General features: G+C 36.4%; 1 protein-coding gene across 2 annotated transcripts in view; it reads left to right on the forward strand.

The window, feature by feature from the left end:
* The window catches only part of SPATS2 (spermatogenesis associated, serine-rich 2), a 132,209-nt gene that overhangs the window by 82,310 nt on the left and 24,089 nt on the right, over nucleotides 1–25,810 (forward strand). Inside the window, exons 3-7 of one of the 2 annotated variants that reach the window (XM_008582746.1) lie at nucleotides 13,616–13,695; nucleotides 18,004–18,112; nucleotides 19,148–19,197; nucleotides 22,515–22,776; nucleotides 23,994–24,173. In XM_008582746.1, coding sequence (XP_008580968.1) covers nucleotides 13,616–13,695; nucleotides 18,004–18,112; nucleotides 19,148–19,197; nucleotides 22,515–22,776; nucleotides 23,994–24,173 — 681 coding nt within the window. The remainder of the gene's footprint in view (nucleotides 1–13,615; nucleotides 13,696–18,003; nucleotides 18,113–19,147; nucleotides 19,198–22,514; nucleotides 22,777–23,993; nucleotides 24,174–25,810) is intronic. The other variant, XM_008582753.1, reaches the window with a different exon arrangement.

Raw genomic sequence — 25,810 nt, forward strand, 5'->3', positions numbered from 1 at the left:
ACCTTTATCAACTCCAAGAGTTTTTTTGTAGAGGCTTTAGGCTTTTCGATATACAGGATCATGTCATCTGCAAACAGGGACAGTTTGACTTCATCTTTTCCAATCTGGATGCCCTTTATTTCCTTCTCTTCTCTGATTGCTCTGGCTAGTAGTTCCAACACTATGTTGAATAGGAGTGGTGAGAGTGGGTATCCTTGTCTAGCTCCTGTTCTTAAAGGAATAGCTTTCAGCTTTTCCCCATTCAGGATGATATTGGCAGTGGGTTTATCATATATGGCTTTAATTATATTGAGATAATTTCCATCTATACCTAACTTATAGAGGGTCTTTGTCATGAATGAATGTAGAATTTTATTTTATTTTATTTTATTTTATTTTATTTTATTTTTTCCTTTTTGTCTTTTTTCGTGACCGGCAACGGATCGCAACCCTCAGTGTCGCACCCGTACCGGACCGGGACCAGCTACGGGATCGCAACCCTCGGTGCTGCTCCCGCACCTCGCTCAGCCAGTGAGCGGCCGGTCTGTATGTGGGATCCGAACCCTCAGCAGGAGCGCTGCCGCACTTCCCAAGCGGCGCACTGTAGCAGTGTGCCACCGGGCCGGCCCGAATGTAGAATTTTATCAAATGCTTTTTCAGCATCTGTAGAGATGACCATATGGTCCTTGTGTTTGATTTTATTAATATGATGTATCACATTTATTGACTTGCGTATGTTGAACCACCCTTGCATCCTGGGATGAATCCCACTTGATCGTGGTGAATAATTTTACATATGTGTTGCTGTATTCTGTTTGCTAGTATTTTAGTGAAGATTTTTTCATCTATATTCATCAGGGATATCGGCCTGTAGTTTTCTTTTTTGGTTGTATCTTTACCTGGTTTTGGTATCAGGATGATGTTTGCTTCACAGAATGAATTTGGGAGATTTGCGTCTGTTTCAATCTTTTGAAATAGTTTGTAAAGAATTGGTGTCAATTCCTCTTTGAATGTTTGGTAAAATTCTGCTGTGAATCCATCTGGTCCAGGGCTTTTCTTTGTTGGGAGCTTTCTGATTACAGCTTCAATCTCCTTTATTGTTATTGGTCTGTTCAGGTTTTCTAGTGGCTCAGTTTTGGGAGCTGTGTGTGTCCAGAAATTTATCCATTTCCTCCAGATTTTCAAACTTGTTGGCGTATAGTTGTTTATAGTAGTCTCGAATGATTCCTTGTATTTCAGATGGATCAGTTGTAATATCACCTTTTTCATTTCTAATTTTTGTTATTTGAATCTTCTCTCTTCTTTTTTTTGTTAACTGTGCTAATGGTTTGTCAATTTTATATATCTTTTCAAAAACCAACTTTTTGATTGAAAACTAACTTTTTGATTCGTTGATCTTTTGTATTGTTTTTTGGGTTTCAATTTCATTAAGTTCTGCTCTGATCTTAATGATTTCTTTCCATCTGCTAACTTTAGGTTTGGATTGTTCTTGTTTTTCTAGTTCTTTAAGGTGAAGTGTTAGGTTGTTCACTTGCCATCTTTCCATTCTTCTGAAGCAAGCATTTAATGCGATAAATTTCCCCCTTAGTACTGCTTTTGCAGTATCCCACAGGTTTTGGTATTATGTATCATTATTTTCATTAGTTTCAATAAATTTTTTGATTTCCTGCTTGATTTCTTCTTGGACTCATATGTCATTAAATAAAGTACTGTTTAATTTCCATGTGTTTGTATAGTTAAGGAACTCCAATTTGAATAGAAGTAGGAAGAGCAAGCATCTTTGTCTTGTTTCCCAGTCTCAAAGAAAAGCTTTCAGCATTTAATTATTTTGTTGATGTTTCTTCTGGAATTTTTGCAGATACCTATATAGAAAGTCCAAATGAGTAGACAGAAACTATTAGAGTTGATTTTAGCAATGTTGCTGGATATTAGATTATTCTATGAAAAGCAGTCACGCCAATTTATATTTTATTAGAAAATGAAGTTTAGAAACATGCTATTTACAATTTCATTGAATGTATATGATAGAATAAATTCAATGAAGAAGTATAAGAACACAATCAGAAAATGATAAAACTTTGTGAAAGAATACTTAAACAGAAGTATTTACCATATTCATCGGTTAGAAAACTCAGTAGTTTAAAGGTAACTGCCCTTCCAAACTGATATGTAGATTAACTCAATCCCTATTAAAATTTGGGGTTTTTTTTTCTTTTTTTTGGGGTGCAACTTGACAAAGTGATTCTGAAACATATATGATAATGCAAAGGGCCAAGAGTAGCCAAAGAATTCTTGGAGGACAACAGCAAGTTCAGAGAACTTGATGTGTCAGATTCCAAGACTTATAAAGTTACAGTAATTAACACTGGGGTATTGCCGAAAGATGGAAATATAGACAAATGGAACATAGTGCCTAGAAATAGATCTGTTTATGTATGGAGATTTTACTTACTTAAAAGGAAGAGTAGTGAGGAAAGGATGATTTTTTTTTTTTTTTAATTATTTTATTTTCAGGCTGGCCCAGTGGCGCACTGCTACAGTGCGCCGCTTGGGAGCACGGTGGCGCTCCCGCCGAGGGTTCGGATCCCACATACAGACCGGTTCCCGCTCACTGGCTGAGCGAGGTGCGGGTGCAACACCGAGGGTTGCGATCCCGTTGCCGGTCCTGGTCCGGTACGGGCGCGACACTGAGGGTTGCAATCCGTTGCCGGACACAAAAAAAAAAAGACAAAAAAAAAAAATTATTTTATTTTAACATAGTTAATTGTACATATCTGTGGGGTACAGAGTTGAATATCAATACCTGTGTGCAATATGTGATGCTCAAATCAGGATAATTAGTATATTCAACATTATACAATGTAATAGTTTTTTGTGGCCCCTTTTTTATAAATTAGTTTTGGGACATTTGGAAATCTATATGGAAAAAAATATGACTCTTGTTTCTTAATTTACTTCATACTAAAATCAATTCTAGGGTTTAGATTACATATCTAAGTATGAAAGGTGAAACAATAAAGCTTGTAAGTGATAATTTAGGAGAATGACTTCAGGATCTCAGAGTAGGAAGAACTGTTTTTAACATTTGTTTCCAAAGTGACATTTAAAAAATTTATTATTGAAAATTTTAAGGTTGTAAACAGTAGAAGAGTATAATGAACTCCTATGTAGCCATAACTCAAGTTCAGCAATTAACAACGTACAGCTACTCTTTTTTGTCTGAGTTCCCACTTACCCCCAGTGGTTTATTTTGAAGCAAATTTCTGACGTTGTCTCAGGGAGAGACTTTTAAATAAGACACAAGAAGTTCTAAAAAAAAAAAAAAAAAAAAAAAGACATAAGAATTCTAACCATAAAGGAAAAGAATTAATGTCAACACATTATTATGTTAAAATTAAGAACTTCATCAAAAGGCACAATTAAGAGAGTGAAAGGCAAGTTACAGAATGGGAGAAGAAACTTGCATAATGTTTAACTAATACTGAATTACTACAGATCAATAAGAAAATGGCAATTCCCCCTCCAAAACTTAGGCAAAAGTAGGCATGTCAGGAGAGAGAATATGCAAGTAGCTAATAACATATGAAGACAGTCTCTTTAGAAATGAGTAAAATGCAAATTGAAATCTTAATGAAATACAACTACTCTCATACCAGAATGGCTAAAATTAAAAAGATTAACTATCAAAAGTGTATGTGGAACAATAGAAACTCTCAAACACTGCTGTTGAGAGTCTAGATTGGGTACAGCTACTTTGAATAACTGACATTATATACTAAAGATATACACACCTTATGACTTAGTTCTGTTCCTGTGTATATTCAACAAAAATGCATTCCCAGGTACACCTGGACATTTGTACAAGAATATTCAAAATAGCGTTGTTTGTATTGGCCAAAAACTGGAAGCGACCCAGTTGTCTGTCACTAACAGAATAAAGAACAGCATAGTCATACAACGAAATAGCATTCAGCAATGAAAATGAACAAACTTCATTTACTTGGAAGAACATACGAGGGTACTTCAAAAAGTTCGTGGAAAGATTCGTATTTTAATTCTGTTTTCCACAAACTTTTTTTTTTTTTTTTGTCTTTTGTCTTTTTCCGTGTCCGGCAATGGATCGCAACCCTCAGTGTTGCCCCCGCACCGGACCGGGGACCGGCAACGGGATTGCAACCCTCGGTGTTGCTCCCGCGCCTCGCTCAGCCAGTGAGTGGGAACCGGTCTGTATGTGGGATTCGAACCCTCGGGCGGGAGCGCCGCCACACTTCCCAAGCGGCGCACTTATCCAGTGCGCCACTGGGCTGGCCCTCCACAAACTTTTTGAAGTACCCCCATACATGAGTCTTACAAACACGATGTTGAGCAAAACAAGCTACACACCAAAAACAAATGCCTACAGAATTATTCCTTTTATAGATAAAGGTAAAACTAAACCACAGTATTTAAGGTTGTATGTTTAGGTGGTATCAACTATAAAAAAAAATGAAAGTCTGGGAAGTGGTCATCTTTGGCTAATGGGAGGAGATGATGACTGAGGAGAAGGCACAAGGATGACTTCTGGAGTATTAAGTAGTTTTATACCTTAACCTGGGGTGTAGTATTTAAGTGTTTGCTTTGTGATAAGTTATCAAGCTGTAATACTTCATGTGTGTGCACTGTAAATGCATTATATTTCACAGTAACATTTTTTTAAAAAGGACATTTTATTAGGCTGGACAGGACTTAAAAGTGTGTCACTTAAGTAGTGTTTCTCTTACCTTCACAAGTATAACACTTAAAGCTACTTTGTGATAATTGTAACAACTATTTGGAGACAGAAATATTTATAATTGAAGCAGATTACTGATCCAAAAGTCAGTTTAGTCTGTGATCAAATAGGAGTGTAATTCAGATTTTTTCAGTAGTAGCCACTCAGAAGCTCTAATTTAGTTCATGAGCTGGTTGACATTTGCAAGAGATCATTTTACTTTAGATTGTTGTACGTTATGTTGATGGTGTGGAAGTAGGAAAGAAGCCTTTAAAATACAGTTTCATGGGCCGAGCCCGTGGCGCACTCGGGAGAGTGCGGCGCTGGGAGCGCAGCAGCGCTCCCGCCGTGGGTTCGGATCCTATATAGGGATGACCGGTGTGCTCACTGGCTGAGCGCGGTGCGGCCGGTCTCAAAAAAGACAAAATAAATAAATAAAATAAAATAAAAATAAAATACAGTTTCATGAAAGAAATGGGAGGGTTTTTTAAAATTATGGTTTAAAAAGCAGAGCAAAGGTGTTTGGTCTCAAAGAATTGTTTGTTCAGCTGAGTATTTCTTTCTTTCTGAAATACAAAATCTTCTTACCTCAATTTTAACAGAGACTGTAGGGCTTGTAAAGTCTTATTTTTGAGGCATGAGTTATGGGCCAGATATAAGATGGTGTAGTTCTGGTTGAGTATTTTTGTCTCTGAGTGAAATGAAAAATTTGGGTAACTCTCCGAATGCCTTGTGACACAATTGAGTTTGTGGGAGGTGGTTGTTTCAAGAAAGTGTATGATAGAATAAAGTGTTTTGTACCTGGGGGGGGGGGGAGTTAAAGAAAGAAGAAGCTGATAGATTTAGTTCTCATCTGCATAAAGGTTAATGAGTGAAGAGTGACAGATTTCGCAGAGCTGTAATTTTATGAGAAAAGTTGTTGTTTATTGGAGACAGAAATGTGATTGGGATTGTCCTATTCATTTCTGTACTTTGAAGCAAGGCGGGTTGGGTGGAGAGGGAAAGCATTCACTTTTTCCTGGTACTAGAAGGAACTTGCAGAGCATAGTCTGTCTCCACAAAGCCCATTCCAGAGTGACAGAAGCAGCATCTGCTCTATAATAATATTGGGGGCCCTGAACACTCCTCTCAGCATTGGACAGATCATTTAGGCAGCAAATCAAGAGTAACCGGTACTCTTTCAGAAGGAGAGAAGAAATCTAGGGTAATTAGAGGGGGGAGGAGGGGGAGGGAGAGGGGGATAGGGAGAGATTGGACAAGGGGCATAAAGAACAAGTATGATTTGTAACAATATATATGCTAGTAATATTGGTTTGATCAACCTATATCAACGTTGAACCCCCAAAATATGTATAATCAATTATGATTCAATGAGAATTTTTTAAAAATTATATATTTTACGTATATATATAAATTTTTTTTCAGCAGTTGGCTGGTATGGGGACCTGAACCATTGACCTTGTTATCAGCACCATGCTCTCCCAGGCGAGCTACTGGCCAGCCCCCAAAGCATTGTCTTTCATAACAAAAACCAGAATTTCTCTCTTGGGGAGTAGTGCTACCACATATGAAATGAAACACAGTATTTTAAGAAATTATTTCAGGGCTGGCTGGTTATCTCAGTTAGTTAAAGCGCAGTGTTATAACACCAAGGTCAAGGGTTCAGATCCCCATACCAGCCAGTTGTCAAAAAAAAAAAAAAATTATTTCCTACTCCTTACTGTCCAGATTCCAAGGTATTCTACCAGCTATTAGGTACTGATCTTAATAATTGAAGATTTGTTTGAGTTTTCATATCACAATTCTTAAATGCTTTAATTTTTTGACTTATAGAATTGAATTTCTTTCCTAGTATAGGTGGTAGAATTCTCAAGAATCTGAAGGATAGTGAGGAGAAGGAAAGAGTTTTTTCTAAAAAAAAAGTGTACATTTCATTTCATATGTGGGAGAACTAATTCCAGACTAATGAGAGATGGCATGGAGACAGAAGAGGTTGGGCATTAAAATCAGTATCATTCCCTCCTGGCTATTCTCTAGAGTATAAGAAGGTTTGTGAAAAGTGGACTGACCTTACTATCCAAACACCAGTCTTGCTTGGAGGAATTGATAGAATTATTATCGGAACCAGCAAACCTTTTAAACAATAAGACCCTCAAGAAATCTTGGAATTTAACAAATAAAAGCTGTTAGAACTTGAGAAAATCTATTAAAGAGAGTAAGGTAGGTTTAATTGCTTGTCTGTCTCCTTAATAAATACCCTAACCTTTCCATCAAGTTCTACCTAGAAAAATCAGAACTCATTCTAGAAGTTTGGAAACTTCCCATTGTAAGTGCTTCTTCTTTTAAGGAAAGACACAACATCCTTCAGAATGTAGTTGAGGAAGCACTCAAAGAAGCAAAGTAAAGAAAAAATTTAATTAGTTGTTAAGACTATAGACAAATGAAAGCAGAAATAACAGGAAGATAAAAGGCTGCTTTCTCTCATTGAAGACCCACTTAGCAGATTAACTAGTAATTAGAAAAGTGGGGATTTTTTCTGAACCTGTTAGCACAGTAGTCATCTGAGATGTCTAGTAAGACTAGCTGATGAGACTGTTAAGTCTATATGCTTATAGCCTACTGAGAGGATGTTGTATTTGGCCATTGGCAACAAAGATGGAGGTTCTTAACTTTTGAAGAATTAAACCTATAAAAGCATTAGCATTTCAGGAGGCCACAAGAGCACACTATAGAAGTATTAATTAAAGCAAACTAGAAGTCTTTCAAAATGGCATTTTGGCATAATTGTCTTTCTAAATTTCCTGTCTCTGATTTACTCCCCTTCCAAGCCTGATTCTCCATTTATTTACACATTCTCTTTTTCATAAGTATATTATTTCTTACCAAAACAGCCATGGTTCTCCCAAGTTAGGTAGTAAATTGGCAGGAATTACAACCCAGGAAGTTAAAGTTGGTGGCATTTTTAGTTTCAAAGTTTTGCATTCACTCTGGGCCCTAGCAAAATTCCTATGACAGTAACTTTCATTTTCTTGCACTCATATTTGTACAGTGTAACCCTGGTCCCCATATTTGCCATTAGTGCACATGAAGAAACAGAGCTCCACTTGTAATTTTATTGGTGTTTTATATGTGGATTATTCTCAAAGTTGGCATGAGAAAAAGCAATTCCAATAAATTGGTCCACTTTCTCTTATTGTCAAGTATTGCCATGTTCAGTCTAAAGGAGAAGTTCAGGTTACTTAATTGTTCATCAGATACCACTTCTGTAAGAATTGGCACTTATGTAGGCTGTGCTCTTGAGTTTACTTTTTAATTTTTAAGAGGAAGTTGATACGGTTAGAGTAAATATGACAAGCGATAATCACACTTAACAGGCTTTACCTGTATTTAATTGGATCTTACCTCTTCTGGCTTTTCTTTGGCCATGGTGAAATGTGAATAATATTGTTACCCAACTTGCTTTCTGCATGTGTAAGGAATATCAGTGAGTTATAGAAAGAATCTGAGATCCTTGGGAGAATGGTGACATACCAAGGTACTGTTAAAATAATGGCAACTTTAGAACTAGTATATTTGATGAGTTATAGCACTAATGTTGTATAGATAAAACTTGGACTCCCTTTTTGATTCTGCAGTAGAATTTACTGTGTGACTTTGGAAGGAATAGTACCACAACTGATTTTCTATCAATGTAAAATTAGGAAGAGGGTATTCTAGAAGAGATTATAATTCCACCTTTCTCCTCCCTTGTCAGAGGGAATAATTTGCCATCAGCTATATTGAGGAAAGAAAGCTATAAGCAGTCTAAAACCATGAGTTTTTAGCTGTTGAATTCAAAGATACAAATTCAGTAACCCCTATGAGAATCCTTAGACCTAGTTTGTGCCTAGGTTGAGTCCCCTCTACACTTATCTCTATTGTAAGCAGCTTGGAATTTGGGGAACAGGCCTTTCCAGGAAAGAAACAGTCTGCTTGTGGATAATCATATGTAATTCACCTTAGTACTTCAAAGTACTTACTGTGTGTTCATAATATTAGCTCTGCTAAACCTCTTTAGATAGGACCCAAGATGATAGAGCTCTTAATAATCTTCACTCTGGAGTGAATCTGAGCAGAGAGTAACTAGGAATGTCAAGAGCTGTGCATAATATCCAAAGAAGGATAAGGACATGTATGCATGAAGAAAATAAGAACCAGAAATTATTGGGATGGTGAAGGTATTTAGCAAAGAAATGTAAAAGGGAATATGATAAAGTTAGTTTTGTGATGTTAAAAAAAAAACTTCATAAGTGTTATTGTGGGGGTCTAGCATGTGTATTTAGTACTGTAATTTGATAAATGGATGTGTAGTTGCTGTCATATTGAGATGGTTATTATATGCACTAGGCTGTAAAACTCTTAAGAGGGCAGGAACCATAGATGTCTTGTTCACCATCATATCCTCAATGCCTAGCACCACACAAGGGTGTACAAATATCCCTTCAAGACCCTGCTTTCAATTCTTTTGTGTATATACACAGAAGTAGAATTGCTGGATATTTGGTAGTTCTATGTTTAGACTTTGAAGAAACTACCTTATGGCTTTCTGCAGGGGCTGTACCATTTTACATTCCCACCAGCAATGCACCAGGGTTCCAATTTCTCCATATCCTCAACACTTATTATTTTCTGGTTTTGTTTTGTTTTGTTTTTTTAAATAATGGACATCCTGTGTATGAATATAATCAAAACTTTAAAAGAGATTAATTATAAAACATTTAATAAAATATAATATTCAGGTTAAATTATAAATTAACAACAGAATTAAACTGTGTTTCAAAGCTGGTAAGATACCTATTCAAGGCTGATTTAATACATTAATTAATCAGGCCCAAATATTTCTATGTTGTCCTCAGTGCCTGAAAAAAACTTGCCCTGATTTTTGAAGCAAGAAAAACAATAATAACAAAATCTGCAGTATTTACAAATATGTCACTTGTATTGTAAATAACATATTTTTTCCAAAATGTTCCTAAATGTGTGCTATTTGAAATAATTCCAAGAAACTTCTGAGATGGTTCCTAATAGGGTAAAATAAATGATAATGGGAAAGCTCAGGGGTTTCTCATATCCTTTATGAATATTATGCCTGAGAATAATCTTTCGCAGCATTTTCTTTTCTTTAAAAATTTATTTCTGATAGAATATATGCTTTTCTATCATAGCTAAATAGATGAAATCCTACCTTATTTCCTACCAGTGGATTTAGGTAAATCTTAGGCATTCTTATGAAAAAATAAGACAGTTGTTAAATCATTAAATATTCTTGATGGGAATTAAAAATTACTTTCTTGAGAATTATATTAAGTGAAACAAGTCAGGCACAGAAAGAGAAATATCACATGTTCTCACTTATTTGTGGGAGCTAAAACTAAGTAAATAAATACACAAAAAACTGGGGGTGGGGGGAAGAAGAAATAACAATTACAATTCCTTGAAGTTGATTCGATAAGCAAACAGGAAGGACATTGTTGGGAGGGAGGTTACGGTAATGGGCCACAAAAATCAACCACATTGTATATTGACAAAATAAAATAAAAATTGGAAGAAAATAAATAAATAAAAATTACTTTCTCTATAATGCTGAGAGGCATTTAAGTTCTAGTTCATTGAAGTACAGTTTTGAATCTACTTGAGGTGTTGGTTTAAGTTAAAGCAGTATCAGCTAGTGAATAGACAGAATCAAGATGTTAGATTATTGCTTTCTCCTTTTGGTGACCTCATGATTTAGAATATAAGAGCAATCAATTTTGTGCCCTGGGATGCTGACCGTATAGAATCTCAGCAGCTCTCTTGCCCTCTGGCTTGGTTGGGTTTGGCCATTGGGCAGCATTGGCACGAGATCCAGAGGCAGGGCAGGGAATGAGGTAGGGGTTTCTATTACTCCAGTTTTTCCCTGAGGGGTAACTGTTCATTGACTGTATCCTTTGAAAAAGGTCACAACTGTCTGATGGCCCTCTCCATACCAGATGAAACAAAGATGAAAGAGCCTACTCTATCTGTGGGTTCCAGTAATTGCTCCCTCCTTACACTCTTTAAAATCTTGGGGTAGCAATGCACATTGCTGTTACTAGCCAAGAGGTACTGCACTGTATCTGGTGATTTCCGTACTCCCTACAAGCACATTTGAAAATATTCCATTTATTACACTCTATTCAGATTTCCCAGTTAAAGTATACCATTTGTTTCCCATTGGGATCTTGACTAAAATAGATGCTTTATGTATTTTTAATCATTATCCAAATTGGTATGCTAGATAAACCCTAGTAATATTTATGCTAATTTATTTTGGGCAGTAACTGAGTATTTGTAGAACTGTCCTTTGTTCTCCTTGCACTTTGTGTCATCTGATGTGTTGTTAACAGTGTTAGATGATGTATAAGAGGCTAGTAATAATAAAAATTAGTTTAAATATAGACCCCAAAATGCTGTTTTACTTTGTGTTCCCTCTTCCCTAAAAGAGATCAGTGGTTTGGGAGGAGGGTACATTAAAACATTCAGGTTATATCATTTGGCTGATCTATAGTAATTCTGGCAAGGTTCTAGATAGTACTTTGGCTATATAGGATCTTAATCTTTATATACTGTGTCTTTTTCTTTTTCTTTTTTTTTTTAAAAAGATGACCGGTAAGGGGATCTCAACCCTTGGCTTGGTGTTGTCAGCACCACGCTCAGCTAGTGAGCAAACCGGCCATCCCTATATAGGATCCGAACCCGTGGCCTTGGTGTTATCAGCACCGCACTCTACCGAGTGAGCCACGGGCCGGCCTGACAGTACTTGAGTTTAAATCAAGAAATATTAATGAGTGGATCTTCATTAAATACATCCAAGTAACAAGCCTGTGGCAAGGCCCCCCCCCCACCTTACCTACTAGGTATATACATTTTTATCAGAATTATGAAATGAGATAGATAGGGTCATCAGAAGTCAGACTTCCTCAAATAAAGTAAGTAAATCTGATTCAACTGACTGGTGTGAGGATGAGAACTTGTAGTTTAACATTCTTTTAGGAGGCATACAAGCAAAAATGTTTAAAGACTACTGTTCAACTTCACCTCTTTCTTCACTAAATGTCTTTTCCTTTACTCCTGATCCACACGTTTTCATATCTCCTATGTGTCTTTTTCAATTAATGGAGATAATTGGGAGTTAACTATGTTATGTAGTCATCTGGAAGACTCAGGCTTAAATACTGAGTTTGTGTAAGTGCAACCTGATTTTTCATTTGAATAACAGTCTTGAAACTACCAGTATTAACAGAGGTTAAATCTCAATTAATTCAGTGTGCAGTTGACTTTGATCCTTGCCATGTCTTCTCACAAGACTTCCAGGATCAAGCAATTCCTGGCCAAGAAACAAAAGCAAAATTGTCCCATTCCCCAATGGATTTAAATGAAAACTGGTAATAAAATCAGGTACAACTCCAAGAGAAGATATTGGAGAGGAACCAAGCTGTATCTATAAAGAATTGCACATGAAATGGCTCACATATATGTGCAGTATCAAGGTCACTATGATCTAACAATATCAAGCTGGAAATGTCACCACTGTCTGGACAGGTGGACATATTTTATTGGGAAAATGATTTTTCTCTTTGTTCCTATGTTTTGCAGTAGTAGGTTCAGTAATATGTAAGACATTTTGTTTGAAAAAATAATTAATTCAAGATTCATTGGTAATTGGCAAACAGTTTCTCTTGAAATGACATAGGCTGTATTCATGTCCTCTTTTCCACTTTTAGTACCAAAATTATGTTATTGTTCTAACTTACAAATTAGCATCTTTCATAGCAACTAGGAGGTATTTGGAAACACAGGATAAAGATTAAGCTGTAAAAGAAGCCGTAATTAAAAACACATTTATAATAATAGCAAAAAAGTCTGGAAAGTGTACAAGAATATCAGGCCACACTGTTGAATCACAACCTACATTTCACTCATTCATTCGTCCATTTATTCATTGGTGGATGGCCAGTATGGCCACCTACATTTTAGTATAAGATTCCCCACATGATAAGTATGCACATCAGAATTTGAAAAGCATTGTAACTATTTCCTGGGATAGCATCTCATTGGATTAAAACAAAGTTGTTGAGTGTTAAAGCTGAGGTAATTTATTGATCACGTAGTCAACAGGTAAAGAAACTGGTTAAATTTGCGGATAGCCTTTTCTCTGTAAGTAGTGAATAGATCTTTTTTTGTAATCAGTCACATTGAACTAAATTCTCCCTTATTGTGCTGGTAATGTAAACTCGAGTACATTGCTTCGTGAAGTGTTATATTAGGGACACAAACATGAATGTATTCATGGAGTTCAAAGTCTAATAACATAAAGTGTGTGGTGCAGTCTAGAAGATGGAAGTTATTTTCATGTGTTGTTATTATTAATACTATAGAAGCTTCCATCCCCACTTAAATTTTCAGATTCTTTATTGTTAAATGTACCATGGAGAGCTATTTACTTGCAACATATTTAGAGGGCCTTTTAAATTAAGGTACAGTAATGAACAGATAGATTATCAAGGATTATAGAACAGTCAAAATAGTTGAATGTATTTAGTGTCTTCCTCAAGCTGTGATAGTTTTGATTAAAATCAAATTTTATTTTATAATTTTAACTCAAACTGTAGTTATAAGTTGTCTTTATAATAAAATTTGCCAAATAGCAACTAAGTTGTTGTTGATTGTTTTATTTATTTTTTGTTTGGTTGGGGTTTTTTTGGCAGCTGACTGTTATGAGTTGTTAATTGTTTTATGAGAGAAAAGTAGCTGGTCTTGGCCCTTCTGTCTTGCGGATGGAGTACATAGTTTTGGATCATGTTGAATGATCCCTTCTCATTCTTTCAGATTCATCAGGATTCATTTTTGATTTGCAGTCTAATACTGTACTGGCCCAGGGAGGAGCTTTTGAGAACATGAAAGAAAAGGTAAGACTGAATCCTATGGATCTGAATGTCATAGGAAAATGTACTAATACAATCAGTGGCTATCACAGACTCATTACAAGTGGAATTTTAAGAAGAAAACAGAATGTCACTATATATCAGAGAGTGACTACCTTAAAGGTTCTGAGGAATCAGAGCCTATAAAGTGCAAACATGATTTTCTTTGCATATCTCTAAATATTCATTCTAAATTGTCTTTAAGACATTTAATATTAATTAGCTAATTAATATTATATCAAATACTATTTATATGGCTGAGTGTGTATCTCATTTGGCAACATTCTTTAAGGAATAATCTGAATAGGATCCTCCCATTCACTTGAAGAGCATTCTTAAGTCCAGGAGACTTCAGAGCAAGAAGAGAAATAGATCTTCTAAGTAACATTCCTTTGGAAGAAAATCAGGTGTTTTTAGTGATATAACCCTTAAAAAGATATATTGAGAAAAACATAAAAGCTTTATATGTGCTTTCTCTGTCTTACTTTTTTTTTTTTTTTTTTTTTGTCCTTGTCCTTTTTGAGACCGGCCGCACCTTGCTCAGCCAGTGAGCGCACCAGCCATCCCTACATAGGATCCGAACCCGCGGTGGGAGCGCTGCTGCGCTCCCAGCGCCGCACTCTCCCGAGTGCGCCACGGGCTCGGCCCTCTGTCTTACTTTTTAAAAAAGTATATTGTTGGGGCCGGCCCGGTGGCGCACTGCTACAGTGCACCACTTGGGAAGCGCAGCGGCACTCCCGCCGAGGGTTCGGATCCCACGTACAGACCGGTTCCCGCTCACTGGCTGAGTGAGGTGCAGGGGCCGGTACGGGCGCGACTCTGAGGGTTGCGATCCGTTGCGATCCGTTGCCGGTCATGAAAAAAGACAAAAAGGGAAAAAAAAAAAAGTATATTGTTGATTATGGAGTCACAGATATACAATGGTTCAGTAATATGAACACTTTCACATTTTAAATTATCAGAATCTTACCTTTATCATTGAATCTGTAAGTTTCACCCAAAGTCCATTTTTTGTTGTTGTTGTTGTCCTTTTTTTTTTTTTTTTTTTGTTTTTTTTTTTTTTTTTTTTTTTTTTTTTTTTTTTTTTTTGTTGTTGTCCTTTTTTTTTTTTTTTTTTGAGACCAGCCACACCTCTCTCAGCCAGTGAGCACTGTGAGCACACAGGTCATCCCTATATAGGATCCAAACCCACGGCGGGAGCGCTGCTGTGCTCCCAGCGCCGCACTCTCCCTAGTGTGCCACGGGCTCGGCCCCCAAAGTCCATTTTTTAGGGAACAATGCTAAGTTTTATGCTCATCTCAAAAACATGAATTAGGGCTGGCCGGTTAGCTCAGTTTAGAGTTATAACACCAAAGTCAAGGGCTTGGATTCCCATACAGACCAGCTGCCAAAAAAAAAAGTATGAATTAGCCCTTTTTGGATTATAGACTATATACCTTTCCACCTGTATGGTTTTAAACCTTATCATTATTCAGTGAAGTCTGAAACAAAAAGTATAGAGTGATGGGAGAGCAAGAGTACTAAAAAAGATTTCAGTTCTAATATATACTATGCTTATTACTTGAACAAGTTACTTTTTTAAAAATTTTTATTTTTTGTATGGAACACAACGAATTTGCGTGTCATCTGTGCACAGGGACCATGCTAATCTTCTCTGTATTATTCCAGTTTTAGTATATGTGCCACTGAAGCGAGAACTACTTTACTTTTCTAAGTCTGTCTCTTCATCTATTAAGGGACTTCCTTTTTGAGCAGTATGACCAACTAGATAACCTGAAGACATTCCTAATATAAAATACCTAGAAATACTGGATAAAAAATGTACATCATTTTAAATGCATGGCTGAACACAAGAAATAAAGGAAATCCCTAGGAGCCAAAAATATAGAGGGAACTAAAAGCCAGAGTGATAAACTCGAGCTTGTTAGCTCTGGTGTGTTTTGCTAGTCTCAGTAACTAATGGGTTACTGGGCTTGTCCTGGGTTAAGGATTGGAACTGAGATCTTATGTAAGGTTGGGATTTAAAAAATATTTCACCTTCAGGGAAAGAATGATATAGAATAAATCTTCTCACTGACCTTTGAACATAACATTCTTACTATACATGTTTAGAGGGATATAATTAATTAATTATTTATTATTATTATTATTTTTCGATGACTGCTAGAGGGATATATTTAAAGGACAAAAGCAATTAAAAATAAATCTTAAATTCAGTGATTTTATCATTAGTCTTTATATTGTAATCTTGTTATTAGTAATACAAGGAGTCTTCAAAAAGTTCACGGAAAGATTTATATATCTTTTATTTTATTTTATTTATTTATTTATTTTTATTTTTTGTCTTTTTTCGTGTCCGGCAACGGATCGCAACCCTCAGTGTCGCGCCCGTACCGGACCGGGACCGGCAACGGGATCGCAACCCTCGGCGCTGCGCCCGCCCCTCGCTCAGCCAGTGAGCGGGAACCGGTCTGTATGTGGGATCCGAACCCTTGGCGGGAGCGCCGCCGTGCTTCCCAAGCAGCGCACTGTAGCAGTGTGCCACTGGGCCGGCCCTTTATATATCTTTTAATTTCATTTTTCCATGAACTTTTTGAAGTACCCTCATATTATTTTATGAATATTATAAAATAAAGTCAAATCAGTAAATAATTTAATGTTTTTAGGAACTAAAACTACTGGTTGAGAAAAGAGATACATGTTTAAAATCAGATGAGAAAAGGCCTTTTAATATTAAATTTGGATTGAAAATGTCAGTATGAACTCATGATTTAACAACAGAAAATCTCCTAGTTCTGTCTACTGAAAGAGTCTAGAAACAGTGACTCCCCAGTAGCAATAAGCACACCAAACTCCTAGATCTTAGTTTCTAACTACCATTTGCTGCCAAAAGGAACCATTTCTTTGAGAAATAACCAATTTCACATTGTGCAATAAGACAAGAAGTAAAAATTATAAGAATTGGAATGGAAAAAAACCTGTTTGTAGGTAATCTAATTGTATCATGTATTATCTACATAGAAAATCCAAGAAATTAACAAATTAATTGTATTAGTAAGAGTTCATCAAGGTTGCTGTATATAAAATTGATATGCAAAAATGAAAACAAAATATGCAATTATTATAATTTGCATATTTTTAATCTCAAAAAATATAAATACCTTAGGAATAAATCTAGAAAATTGGCATATCTATTTTAAAGATCAATTTGGCATTATCTAATGAAGCTGTAGAGGCCCTACTATTCGGGAATTCTAGTGGTTATATATAACAGACAGATTCTCTCAGTGTTCACAGAAGACTGATTTTTATTTTTATTTTTTGCTTGCAATGTTCTAAATACTGTTTTAGGCACTGAGGTTTCAGCAGCAAATAAGCATAAGAATGTTTATTACAGCATTGTTTCCAGTAGCCAAACATTGGAAACAATGTAAGTGTGCATCAACAGGAGAATGAATAAATTGGGTATATCATGCAATGGAAATACTATGTAGCAGTTAAATGAATAAAAAATGTGTTTATCAACATGGAAAAAAACACTAAAAAACCATGCTATATGAAAAAAAATGAAGATTAACAAGTATGATAAAATAATATTTATGTAGTGTGTGTGAACAGTATGTATTACCTATGGATACGTACACACATTATAAAAATGCAAAAGTATGTATTGAAATAACATCTAGTTCAGGGCAGAAATCTTTGGGGAGAGAAGAAAGGAAATGGGATTTATTAGGTGTTCATGGGGGCTACAGTTGCATTTGTTTTGTTTTATTAAATTGGTTGTTTTATAGTGGGTGTTCATTATGTTTTGTATGCCTGAAATAGTTTATGATAATTCAAATTATCTCTAAATTATATTTATAAATTTATTATATAGTTATATGATGTAAAAATGTTTTGAAAAATGGTATACAAAAATCTAAGTTGTTATTTTTGGTGGTTTATTAAACTTTCCTCCTTTCTCTACAGTATGCAAAAATGAAGAAACACTGATGCTAAATTAATAACTTAAACCTAAATTAAACCACCCTGTCTTAACATAAAATCTAGCACACACCTTCTATTTCTAGAAATGCTCTGCTTTTCTAAGTATAGAAATTAATTTTTCATGTGTTTTTATCACTCATCTAGTAATCATTACCAGTGAGATGGTTGTATGTACTCTCACTAACACTAAAGTGATACATATTGTTAAAAACGAAATGTCACTCTTTCCGTTATTCTCTGTAATAAGGCTCAGCTGCCTAGTGATCTAATGATGTTGGAATTAAATGACTGTCTCTTTTCCAGATAAATGCAGTGCGTGCAATTGTTCCCAATAAGAGCAACAATGAAATCATCCTGGTTTTGCAGCACTTTGATAACTGTGTGGACAAAACAGTACAAGCATTCATGGAAGGTAATCCTAGCTCAATTTTTTGTAGTTTAAGTTTGTATTTGTTCAAATAGAAGTTGCACCAGACTTTTATAACATTCAGCAATCCAGGGTTTCATAGATAGTATAGTACACACCAGGATAACATAACATAACATAAGAGTTTTAAAATGCCTCTTTCAGCCTTAGAGGCAATTCATTCATAAGTTGTATGATATCTGGAATAAGAGACAAGCTGAGAAAATGCCATCATTTTACTCAAAATGTTCTTTAATGGTATTTAAGAAGAAATTGCTTGGCCAGTGGTATAAGGGACTTGATTGGAGTTGGACTGCATGAGGATTTAGGATTCTCTTAATAACAAAGCAGTGATTCGGTGGCCCACCAACAGATGGCAAATTCAGGACATAACTCTCTTCCAGGCTCTAATGTCATTTAGTTTGGCTCTGGCGAGCGACTCAAATGTGTGGATTTGAGTTTCCTTATCTAACATATAGATGAATGGCAGGCTTAGTCAAGCCTTCAGATTTATAGAGTTGAGTGTTTTACAAACTTCTTTCCCTATAACTCATTTGAGAAGACTTTACCTGAAGGAATTATGTCATTGAACAGCAATGTCAGGTTAGGAATTTGCAGGTATAAAAGAAGATAAACAGGTCTGAATACTGTAAGGTTTTCTTTCTCCGAAACAATGTAGCTAAGGTGGTGTGTAACCTGAAAGGGGGTGGGGGAGAATGACACACTTGGACTGAAACCTGTCATCTTTGTATTCGGTCTAAGATGTATAGATAGAATCTTCAAAAGGACCAGGCTACATTAGTTTCTTCTTGGAAGAATTAACTCAGGAAATTACATGGAGAAAGGGGTATTTAAATAGGCAGGTATTCCAAAAGGGAAACATGACATGATTATCTCATTATATTATTTCAGATACTTGATTCTTAACTTTTCCTGTTAGGAGCTTTGGATATTCTCCAGCAATTACAAAATGCAGGGACAATAATTCCTGCTTGACTGTGTATGGTAGGAGAGAAAATCTGTAATTGGTTTCTTTTACAGGTAGTGCCAGTGAAGTACTCAAAGAATGGACAGTAACAGGCAAGAAAAAGGTAAAAATGAATTAAATTTCAAAGCTTAATGTTTTTTTTTTTTTTTTTGTCTTTTTGTCTGTTTTTTCCGTGTCCGGCAACGGATCGCAACCCTCAGTGTTGCCCCCGTACCGGACCAGGGACCGGCAACGGGATTGCAAACCTCGGTGTTGCTCCCGTGCCTCGCTCAGCCAGTGAGCGGGAGCCGGTCTGTATGTGGGATCCGAACCCTCGGGCGGCAGCGCTGCCGCGCCTCCTAAGCGGCGCACTATCCAGTGCGCCACTGGGCCGGCCCCAAAGCTTAATGTTGATGTTTATATTATTTTAAAAATTTAGGCTTTGCAAAAATATTTGAAAGAAAGGTTTACATACACATCTTGAGTTCACCTGGTTACAAAACGTCTTCTGTGACACTGAAACACTGCCGTGTCTCACAGAGTACCACAAGGTTTCCTCCATGTGATTTAAGGCAGGAAACAGAATGACTGCTGTGGTATAGGTGCTGTGGGGGTATTAGGGATGAAACAAAAGAGCATATCAAGGAAAGCAGAGCTCCTCCAGAGAAAGTGGTCTAGTCCAGAGATTTTCAACTGTATTCATGTCGTAGATCAGTTAAAACAGTTCAGAGTTTTAGGTCAGACAACTGTATTATAGTCCCTGATATTAATGAGCTTCGACTTAAAGCCTAAAGAGGGCCTTTGCTACAGTAGCTATTAGGTATCTTGCACAGGGGTCTGATGTTCCAGTTTAGGAAGATAGAAGGCACTTGGGCTGTGGAGTCAATTAGAACTGGATTTTTATCCTTTTCCACTATGTACTGGCTTTGTGACCTGTGAATGTTTAATATTTGTGTGCCTTAGTTTGCTCATCTGTAAAACAGGAAAATAATACTAATAAATACAAGTACCTGATAGAATGCCTAACATTTAGTTCTTGTTCCCTTCTCCTTATCCATTAAAACCAAACTGCTTTTTCTAAAGGATATCAGTTGGTCTTAAAATTCTTCCCATAGCTCTGCACCCTAAATGTAAACTCTTCAGGAAATGCTTGAAGTATGGATTTTAATGAAGAATCTGTATGAATTCTGTTTGGGGTGTTCTTTTCCTGTATGAGGTTTGTGCTGGAATTCTGAAGTGCTTTCTTGATGACTAAATCACTTGTCATGTTTTGACCAAACTGGGCTTGGCCTCAGTGACCCTTGAGAAGTTCTCCCAAGGGGTACCTAATACTACTACAGGTTTCCTGAAGTTCTTCATATCCATAGCTTTGACTATTTAACTTCTTCCCTCTGCTTTCACCCAACTTAGATAGCTGAGAGTGTTCTGGAAAATACTAGTTTCTTAATTTGTTGGCCCAGGATTATAAGTTATTAGTGATATGAGACATGCATGAAGCTGGAAAAGTGTGTGGAGACACACAAGTTTCTTAAAATTTGGAGAAAGAAAGTTAGCTTAGTTGGTTAGAGCATGGTGTTATAACACCAAAGTCAAGAGTTTGGATTCCTGTACTGGCTGGCCAGCCACAAAAAATTTTTTTTTGGAAAAAGAAAAATGGCTTCTGGGGCCGGCCCATGGCTCACTCGGGAGGGTGCGGTGCTGATAACACCAAGGCCCTGGGTTCGGATCCCATATAGGGATGGCCGGTTAGCTCGCTGGCTGAGCGTGGTGCTGACAACGCCAAAGTCAAGGGTTAAGATCCCCTTACCGGTCATCTATAAAAAAAAAAAAAAGAAAAAGAAAAATGGCTTCTGGGGCCGGCCCATGGCTCACTCGGGAGGGGGCGGGGCTGATAACACCAAGGCCCTGGGTTCGGATCCCATATAGGGATGGCCGGTTAGCTCGCTGGCTGAGCGTGGTGCTGACAACGCCAAAGTCAAGGGTTAAGATCCCCTTACCGGTCATCTTTAAAAAAAAAAAAAAGAAAAAGAAAAATGGCTTCTGTTTGGCAGTCCCAAATGCCCAAATTTAGTCCAGTTAGCTGTTGGAATTAGTCTAATAAGATGTGACTATGAGCAGTTACTGCGACGGTATATACCCAGGACAATGATATGAAAACTTAGCCAGTTCACACGGAAGAAAGTATTTAAAGAGAAAGAAAGATGAGAGCTGTGCAGAGGAGAAAATTACATCGAGAGTTCAGTAGTGCTCCTGCTGGAGAAGGCCACAGAAAGGACTTGGGGAAAATTGGTTCAGTTATATCATTCTAGCCTTAGGAAGAGAATTAAGTATTGCCAGTAGATCTGTGGGTTGACAAAAAAAGGTTAAGGGCTTGTTTGTTTTAATTTTACTGTTTGCATAGGGTAATATATTCACATGGCTCGAAATTCAAAGGTACAAAAGTTAATACCCCAGCCATTTGGTTCTTCACCCCCAAGGCAAACAGTAGTATCAGTTTCTTATGGATCTTCCAGGATATTTTATACATATATAAGCAAAGATGAATATTTATTCTCTTTGCCTGTTCTTTTTATCATGTAATATATATTGGTGCTTATTCCGTGCCTGGATATATAAAGAGCTTTCTTGTTTTTTTATGGATGTATAGTCATCCTAATGTTTGGATATACCATATTTTACTTAACCAGTCCCCTGTTGATGAATATTTAAGTTGCTTCCAATCCTTTGCTATTAGTAACAATACTGTGATGAATAACCTTTTGTGTTTGTGTGTGTGTATAAAAAGTTCATAGAAGGATATGTATTACCTTTTAATTTTATTTTTCCACCAACTTTTTGAAGTACCTTGTATATATCATTTTGCACATGTTAGTTTGGCCTAGGGTAAATTCCTGAAGTAAATTGCTGTTCAAAGGGTATGTGCATTTGTAATTTTGGTAAGTATTACTAGATTGCTGGAAAGAGTACCACTTTACACTCCCACAAGTAATATGTGAAAATGCCTGTTTCTCTGTACCCTTAACCCTATCAAACCTGTAATGTTATCATACTTTTTGCTCTGTGCTAATCTAATAGATGAGAAATGACAATTGCAGTGCAGTTTTAATTTATATGTATCTTATTAGACTGTGGTTACACTTCATTCCCTATGTTTATATCATTTTTATTGGGTTATTATTTTGTTTTTGTTAGAGCTCTGTATATATTTATCTCTCTTGAATATAAGTTGCATTTTTTTTCACATTTTGTAGTTTATCTTTTGATTTTGCTTAAGGTGGGTTTAGGCAATAGTACAACTTATACAAAAATGTGATCAGTTTCTGGAAGAACATATGAGAAATTGGTGACATTGGTTACCTTTGAGTAGCTGGAGTTACCTCTCTGGATTGTGGTGGGGGTCTTCTTTTTCTTTTCTTTTTTTCTACTCTTTAATAACTTTAGAACAAAAAGAAGAAAAGCAAACCAAAATCTGCTGCAGAAGCAAGAAACAGTATCCCAGATTCCAGTAAATCGGTTTCCACTCAAGAGGAGCAGTTTGCTCCTTCCTCAGAGAAAGGTGGTATTAATGATTACCATGTCAATGGTGCCATCAATGATACTGAGTCTGGGGACTCACTCAGTGAAGGTTTGGAGACACTTTCAGTTGATGCCAGAGAATTGGAGGATCCTGAGTCTGCCACGCCAGATATGTTGGATAGAACAGGTGAGTTTTTAAATAGGTTTTTGAAAAGTTGCATTCAGTTGAAAAATATGGGGCCTCCTGGTTGAGAAAGCAAACAATAAAATCTAGTTGGTCTTTTACTTTATAGTTTTTGTTACCTTTTGCATCAGAGTCACATTTTATAATTATCAAAGGCCAAGAAAAATATAATTCTTATTCCATTGTCTTATATTTTAACTCTAGTCTAAATCAGTCATGTGGAAATCTTCTAACTTAATAGCAGAGGAGTATCTTAGTGTTTAGAGACTGCAAAAGATGACTTTACGATGTTTTTTAAAAATTGTGGACTTATTAAGGAAAATGATGATGATGAGATGATGATGTTGATATTATTCTTCTATGACCCAACACAGTGAAGAATATGTAACTATAATCCCAGCTTTCATGACAACCAGACTGTTGGCTTTTGCAGTCCCATATTTGTTTTCCAGTAGTCAAGATTACTGTTAGTTGTAACACTAATCATGTATCTTGTACATTTCTTTGTTAACCATTTTGTTGAGGACTGGGAAGACACTGGGAATATCTGTCTTTTTAAAAATTACTTATTTGTTAATTCAGTTCCCCTTGCATTGCTGCTTCTGGCTTTATAAATGTAATGCCAATGTAAGAATGAAGTTGTGCTTCTTAGATGTTCTTTTATTGATTAGTTCACATACACAAAACTTAAAGAAAAATGTTGCATCTACACTGAGCTGAAACAAACCAGTGATAGGCTTTCATTTTTTTCCTAAGCTAGCTTTCCTCTCTTCTCCTAACTCTTTACTCTATCACCCAAAGCTTTTTAAATTCTTCTTTCCCTGAGAGACTGTAAAACTCTCTCTCTTTAACTTAAGGAAACTAGCAGAAATTGGTGATACTATCTTTGCTTCCTTCTGCCAGAGCTGCAGAGAAGCTAAAAAGCTACAAGGAAGTTACTGAGCTCTACAGGGAACGAGACTCCTATCTAAAGATGGTTTAACCACAGACTCCTCTTTTCTTCATTCCGGATGCTGCGTAGGGCCGAGCCAGGAGCTACTGATAGCCACACCCCCTGATTCTGATCTTTGTTGTATTTTGTCAGTTGATTTTGTTCACAACCTTTTAAGAGGCAAGGTTTTACCTAAAAAAATTTCACTTGTTTTCTTTTTGTACTTAAGACTGCTTGATTCATTTACTCCTGAATTGTGCTCTAAAATACTGTCCCCTTTCTTGGACAGGATCCATGCTGGAGAATGGTGTCGCTGATTTTGAGTCTAAGTCTTTAACTATGCACTATGTTAAGAATTCTCAACAATCCAGGAATGCTGCCAAATCTCTCTCAAGACCTACCACAGGACCTCAGTTTTCAAATCTGGGGATGGAAGATGTTCCATTCTCCTCCACCAATAAAAAGCTAGGTAAATCAGAGGCCCACTTGTGAGAGAGACTGAAAAATCTGTTTTTGGCTAAAGATGGCAAATTATCTCTTTGTTCCCCTAGATAAGTTTTCAGAAGGATTTAGGTAATAATTTTTCTGTTTTCCAGGCAGTGACTACCAGCCCTTTCCTACCTCTGTGTACACAGTTGAAGTCTGATAGTAGTTTAAATGCTGTATAGTCTTATTTCAATGACAGGGACCCTTTTTGTGAATTAAAGGCAAACTCTACTGCCAGGATGACTTATCTGCTAACATCAACATATTTCTTTTATTTGCTTTACTGTAACTTTTGTGCTGTTTCTTTCATTTTTATCTCCTGGTTGACTCAACAAGTAAAAAGCTCTTCCATCTCTGACATGACATTTTAAGGAAATATTTTCACTCCTCTTTACAACTTCTGCTCTTACTGATGTCTGACAGCCTAGCTTTAAACAAGATCATTTTCTCTTAAGTAAGTACTTAGCAGTGACTAGTGGTAGCTCTTTGCTTTTTTTTTTTTTTTTTAAACTATGGTAATCATTTAAATAAGCAGCCAGTAATTAAACAAACAAATAATAGACCCTCTAAGTTTCGTACATCTAAGCATGTGGAGGTCCACTCTATTGAACAAGTGAAACAAATGTAAGGGACACTTGTAACCTATAGCTCTTTATTAAATTATTTATTCCACATAGCTAAATTTTAATTAGTGAAGCTCTTCTTTTTCATCTTTCTAGTAGCCTTCAGCTTGCTGCAGAACAGCAAGTCTGAGATTATTCAGTCAAGCAAAAATAAAAGGAGATATATAATCATGAGGCTTGAAAGCTTTTAGGTAGGTTCTAAAAGAAATCAAATTGAGATATGAGGAAGAATTTAAATTAAAAATTGAAATTGTGGGGCCGGACCGGTGGCGCACTGCTACAGTGCGCCACTTGGGAAGCGCGGCGGCGCTCCCGCCCAGGGTTCGGATCCCACATACAGACCGGTTCCCGCTCACTGGCTGAGTGAGGTGCAGGGAGCAACACCGAGGGTTGCGATCCCGTTGCCGGTCCCAGGCCGGTACGGGCGCGACACTGAGGGTTGCGATCCGTTGCCGGTCATGAAAAAAGACAAAAAGGAAAAAAAAAAAAAAAGAAAAATTGAAATTGTGTATGTTGGCACAATTAAAAACTTTTTTGATTCATGATTCCAAAGGTCAGTTGTATATTTAACTTTGGCATTGGTGAATATAGAAAGATTAATAGAACTCCTGGAAACTGGTTAAAATGTGTTGCATAGATAAGTATATTTCATCTTTTTCTACAAAACTGGCTTTCCCACATGTGATGCTTCAAACTGCACTATAGAGAGAAAACTTTTAATTTTGTAATGTCCATATCATTTAGGGAGTTTTGAAAATTTGATACCTATTCAAGTAGGATTTCTTAGGTCTTTTTTCTCTCTGTGTTACATTTCATTTTGGATAGTTTGTAAAATTGCTGTCTTCAAATTCATTAATCTTTAAAAAAAATTTTTTTAGGCAGTTTCTAGTATGCTGTTAATTCTATCAAATGTATTTTTCATCTTAGGCATTATTTTTTCCATCTCTAGAAGTTCAGTTTAGGAATTTTAAAATATAAGCGTATTTCAAAAAGTTTG

The sequence above is a fragment of the Galeopterus variegatus genome, unplaced genomic scaffold, assembly GCF_000696425.1.
Source record: "Galeopterus variegatus unplaced genomic scaffold, G_variegatus-3.0.2 Scaffold95, whole genome shotgun sequence".
Lineage (NCBI taxonomy): Eukaryota > Metazoa > Chordata > Mammalia > Dermoptera > Cynocephalidae > Galeopterus > Galeopterus variegatus.